General features: G+C 37.2%; 1 protein-coding gene across 1 annotated transcript in view; it reads right to left on the bottom strand.

The window, feature by feature from the left end:
* Nucleotides 1-5,648, bottom strand: part of RP2 (retinitis pigmentosa 2 (X-linked recessive)) — a 171,539-nt gene that overhangs the window by 76,000 nt on the left and 89,891 nt on the right. Inside the window, exon 3 of the mRNA XM_006898899.1 lies at nt 4,976-5,090. Within this exon, the coding sequence (XP_006898961.1) occupies nt 4,976-5,090 (115 nt within the window). The remainder of the gene's footprint in view (nt 1-4,975; nt 5,091-5,648) is intronic.

The raw sequence follows: 5,648 nt of genomic DNA, 5'->3' as shown, positions 1-5,648 counted from the left end.
AATCAGAACTGACTTTGACAAGCACTGTGGCAATTGGACAATTAAAACAGACATTTGGGTGGCGGGGAAAAAGAACAAACTGGGGAAGAGGGTAGAGAGAATGGTGCAGCAATGAAGGAATGAAAACCCAAAATCCCTGTAAATGTTCATTAAAACTAATAAAATTTAATAAAAAAAGAGCTGAAATAAATGAAATAGACAACAGAAAAACAATTGAAACCATCAATAAGACCAGGAACTGGTTTTTCAAAAGGACCAGAGGAAAGACTGGGTAAAGGATATGGGAAAGGTCCCAATGTACACAAACTTTGTAAGTAAACCAGTATAAAATAAAATTTTATTTAAAAAAAACAAAGAATCATGATAAATGGAGAAAAGACTGAAGTTATCAACGATTTCACCTTACTTGGATTCACAATCAATACTCACTGAACCAAAAGTCCAAAAATGAAATTACATACTGAATTGAGCAATGGCTCTCTTTAAAGTGGTCAAAAGCAATGAGGTCACTTTAAGGAATAACATGTACCTGACACAAGTCATAGTATTGTCAATTGCTTCATAAGCATGCAAAATTGAACAAAAAATATGGAAGACCAAAAAGAAGTGATGCTGAAGAATTGTGGTGTTGGAGAAGAATACTGAATATACCATGGAGTGCCAAATAAACAAACAAATCTGTTTCCTGGAAAATGCAACCAGAATGCTACTTAGAAGCAAGGATGGTGAGACTGTCTCATACATTTTGGACACGTTATCAAAAAAATGTCAGTCCCTGGAGAAAGACATCATACTTAGTAAGTGAAAAGAAAAAGAAAAGGAAGATCCTCAATACGATAGATTGACACAGTGGCTGCAAAACTTTGCGTAAGTAAAATAGAGATACTGAGGATGGTGCAGGATTGGGCAATGTAATGTTTAAAATAGAGACAATGTTATGGCACTTACCAACAGCAATATGTGCACACTTCATTCTTAATTTTCAGTAGCCTCATTCTTAGTTCTCAGTATAGGTTGCCTATCATTACTTGATACTCTGAACGCTGCTGAGAATTTAAATATTTATTTCAAGGTTTCAACAGAATGTTCTCACGTCACATGGGTGCATTAAAGAGGTAGCTTGGATTGAGTCACTGTTATTACTATAATAACCATAAATGATCCTTGATACTATAATTATAAAATGTTAAATGTTTCTGTATGCCATGAAGTCAGAACAAATCCACAGCTGATCCTCCAACAGGGTTTCAGAAGCTTTAAATTGCATGGAAATAGACTGTCCATCTTTCCCTCATGGAGCAGCTGGTAGATTCTAATTGTCTACCATTGAGTTGGTGGCACAACTCCTTACCACTAGGTTACCAGAGATCCTTAAACTATGAAATATGTTATTAATACTTAGCTTAATCACACTAAGCATTGACATTATTATAATATTCCTTCTATATTTTCATACCAATTTTTGCAGCTTATCACAGTTTATTTGCACATAAATAACATGTGTGCCCTCTCTCTGGGAAATACCCAATTAATATACCATTTAACTGTATGTATTTCCTCAGGCCAATGAGGAGAAGTAGACTTGAACAAAAAATGTTCCTGCTAACAGATAAAAAATACTTTGTCTTCTAAAATCAGTATACCTTCAAATACACAGGGAGACAACAAACCTTCAGAAAGGTACATTAAGTCCAGTTTCTTTGCAGACAAATTTCCAGTATCTGACATTTACTGCAGCACTTATTCATTGAGAAAAGCAACTCCAATTTTTCATGAGTGGGTTATATGGACAAAAGAGCATATCTTTTTATTTATAGCTCAAATACCTCTATAAAGTGCTAATGAGAAAAGATGTCACTTTAAAGACTAAGGTGCATCACACTCAAGTCATGGTAGTTTCAATTTCTTCATGCACATATGAAAATTGAGTAATAAATAAGGAAGACAAAGAAGAAATGATGCCTTTGAAATGTGGTGTTATCAAAGAGTATTCAATACACCACATTGTTGCTTTGTGCCATCGAGTTGCCTGTAGCTCATAGCAACCCTATGTACAACAGCCCTAAACCCTGCTCTATCCTGTGCCAATCTCACTTTCTCCAACACACTTACCCCAATTACCCCAGTCAATGAATCAATCCACTTCATAGAAGGTCCTCTCCTGCACTGTCCCTCCACCCTCCCAAGCATGACGTCCTTCTCCAAGGACTGGTCCCTCCTTGCAACATGTCCAATGTCAGACAAAGCTTCAGAATAATTGCCTCCAAGGAACAGTCCGGTTTAACACTCTATAGGCTGAATCTGTTCGTTTTCTTAGCAGTCCATGGTATATTCAACTCTTCTCCAACACCACATCTCTAAGGCAACAATTCTATTATCCTCTATAGTCATTGTCCATCTCTCTGATCATCAAGACCATGACCTGCATCAGGCACACCTTAGTCTTCAGAGTGACACCATTGCTCTTCAATACTTTAGAGAGGTCCCTAACAGCAGACTTTCCCATTGCAATACGTCTTTTAATTTCCTAGCTGTTGGTGCCAAGAGCATTGATTGTGGAGCCAAGCAAACTAAAGCTGTTTACAATCTCAATCTCTTCACCATCCATCCTGATGCTGCCACTTGGCCCAGTGGTGAGAATCTTTGTCTTCTTGATATTGAGTCTCAATCCATATTGAAGGTTGTAGTCCTTGACCTTCTGCAGCAAGCGCTTCAGGTCCTCCTCAGTTTCAGCAAGCAGGGTTGTGTCATCTGCATAACGCAGATTGTTGATGAATCTTCCTCCAATCCTGATTCCACACCTCTCCTCATATAGCAAGCCTCCCAGATAATATGTTCTGCATATAGGTTGAAAAGATATGGAGATAGGACACATCCCTGGAACACACCCGTCCCAATTTTGAACCATGAAGTGTTTCCTTGCTCTGTTCTGACGACTGCCTCCTGGTCCAAGTATAGGTTTTGCATTAGCATGATCAAGTGCTCTGGGATTCCCATTCTTCTCAGAGTCAGCCACAGTTTGTTGTGATCCACACAGTAAACACCTTTGCATAATCAGTGAAACACAGATAGACGTTCCTCTGGTACTCCCTGCTTTCAGCCAAGATCCATGTAACATTAGCTACCAGATCCCTAGTACCCCTTCTAATCCCAGCCTGCATTTCTGGTAGTTCTCTGTGGATGTGCTGTTCCTGTCATTTTTGGATTCTCTTCAGCAGAATCTTGCTTGCATGTGATATCAATGATATTGTTTGATAATTTCCACACTCTGTTGGGCCATTTTTCTTTGGAATGGAAACAGATATAGTTATCTTCCAGTCAGTTGGCCAAGTGGTGGTCCTCCAGATTTCTGGACACAACTTGGTGAGCACATCTCGGGTAGAATCTGTTAGTTGAAATACGTCAATTGGTATACCACCAATTCCTGGGGCCTTACTTTTTGCCAATTCCTTCAAAGCAGCTTGAAATTCTTCCTTCATCACTTCTTGCTCATATGTTGTTTTATGAAATTCTTCTGTGTCTGACAATTCCTTTCTGTACAGTGACTCTGTATACTCTTTCCATCTTCTTTTAATATTTCTGGGATCATTTAATATTCTGCCCCAACACCCTTAAGTATAGCAACTCAAGGTTTGAATTTGTTCTTCAGTTCCATGAGCTTAAGAAATGCTGAGAGAGTTTGGCCCTTTTGATTTTCTGACTACAGCTCCTTGCACATTTCACTGTAATATTTTGTCTTCCCACACTGCCTTTTGAAATCTTCTGTTCAGATCTTTAATATCTTCAATTTTTCCTTCTCCTTTGCCTTCTCAGCACTGTAGTGCAATATTCAGAGTCTCTTCTGACATTTATTTTGTTCTTTTCTTCCTCCTCTGTCTTTGTAATGACCAACAAGTAAATCTATCTTGGAAGAAGTATATCAAGCACTGCTTGGTGAGATTTTTGTCTCCCATACTTTGGGCATGTTATCAGAAGGGGTCAGTCCCTAGAGAAAGATATCATGCTTGAAAAAGTTGAGGATTAGCAAAAGAGAAGATGACCCTCAATGAGACACAATGAGATTCTAAACAATGAGTTTAAGTACAGTGGAGATTGTGTGGATGGCATAAGATTGGGTAGGATTTTATTCTGTGATATACAGGGTTGCTATGGGTTACAGTCAATTTGACAGCACCTGACAAAATAACATTTCTTTGCCAGTATAGTCAAAGTACACTCAATGCAGGTGTTAAAAATCTGTGCTTTGTAACTTTTGACAGTGAGTGTAAAATATTATTCACTCCCTCCAGTACAGTAATACAATAACAAAGTGTTAATTTTTTGAAACAAAGAATAAAAATAGGATTTTCAGGTACTCAGAAAGTAGAACAGGAAAATAAAAATCTATTGATTAATTTCTGGACAATGAATAAGAATGATAGAAGAATTGATGCCTTTGTGTTGCAGTGTTGGAGAAGAGGACTGAATATCCCATGGACTACCAAAAGAACAAACAGGTAGGTCGTGGAGAAAGTTAAGCCAGATTTAAAGCAAAGATGATAAAGCTTTTTCTCATATACTTTGGGTATGTTGTTGGGAGAGGCTATTCCTTGGAGAGGGACATCATGCTTAGAAAGGTGGAGGGTTAGTGAAAGAGAGAAAGACCCAGTTTGGTACAGTGACTGCTGCAATGAAATAGCTCAAGTATGTAAGAAATTATGAGGTTGGCACAGGATAGGAAAGGGTTCAGATATGCTGTTTATAGGGTCTCTATAAGTCATGTTTCATTTGACAGCACCTAACAACAAAAACAGTCTCTAGTTTCTCAACAATCTCAAGGTTTCTTGAGTGATGTGAAAATTTGACATTTCTCAATAGGAAAAAGAACAAAGGTAAAACAAAAGAGAAAGAGGAAATCTTGTGGGAGACATTTTAAAAGCAGAAGTAAATTAAATTATGTCACATAAATGTGCCACTCCTTGAGAAATTATCTTACCTTTGTTCAAAAGAGGAAGGAAATCAGGTGCCTTTCTCTGGAAAACTCTTTGAGCATCCTCTGCTTTCAGTGACAGCTCCTTTGTCTGAACTAGGGAAAAGCCTTTACCAACCATCTGTAAAGCAAAATTTCCTTTAGTTTTTAAAATACATTTCTGAGATTAAAATAATGCTTTCTTATTACAGTAGGTTTCTGTACAAAATTCAACACAGTATGCTGAGTTTTAATTATGACCCTAATTAAGGATGTTTATTGTAACAAGATGAGGGTAACTATGAATCAGAACCAAACCAGTGGGGTTTTTTTTGGAACTTACTTATATGTTGGCTATTATTAACAGTGGGAGGTTTGCATTAAGTTATTTTGCATCCCAGAAAGACATTAAAGAACAACATTCTTCCAGGTCATATTCCTTTCAAGAGAATATAAAATTAGCATTTCACCTATTAGGCACCACAAGTTAAAAGGTTAAGAAAACAAGGTTAAGAACATCTAGTGTTTGCTTTATTTTTTTCTTTAACTATGTGTGACAAGAATCTGAAACAAGAAGTATATTACAAAGTGAATTAGGGGAAGGGGAAGAAAGGGAGCGGGCAGAAAATGTGTATCAATGAATGAATGAAAACCCAAGCTTTCTATAAACTTTCATTAAAATAACAATTAATATATATAT

Source organism: Elephantulus edwardii, unplaced genomic scaffold (genome assembly GCF_000299155.1).
Source record: "Elephantulus edwardii isolate Elephantulus edwardi_28Jun2011 unplaced genomic scaffold, EleEdw1.0 scaffold00239, whole genome shotgun sequence".
Lineage (NCBI taxonomy): Eukaryota > Metazoa > Chordata > Mammalia > Macroscelidea > Macroscelididae > Elephantulus > Elephantulus edwardii.
This window is presented reverse-complemented; position numbering and strand designations above follow the sequence as displayed.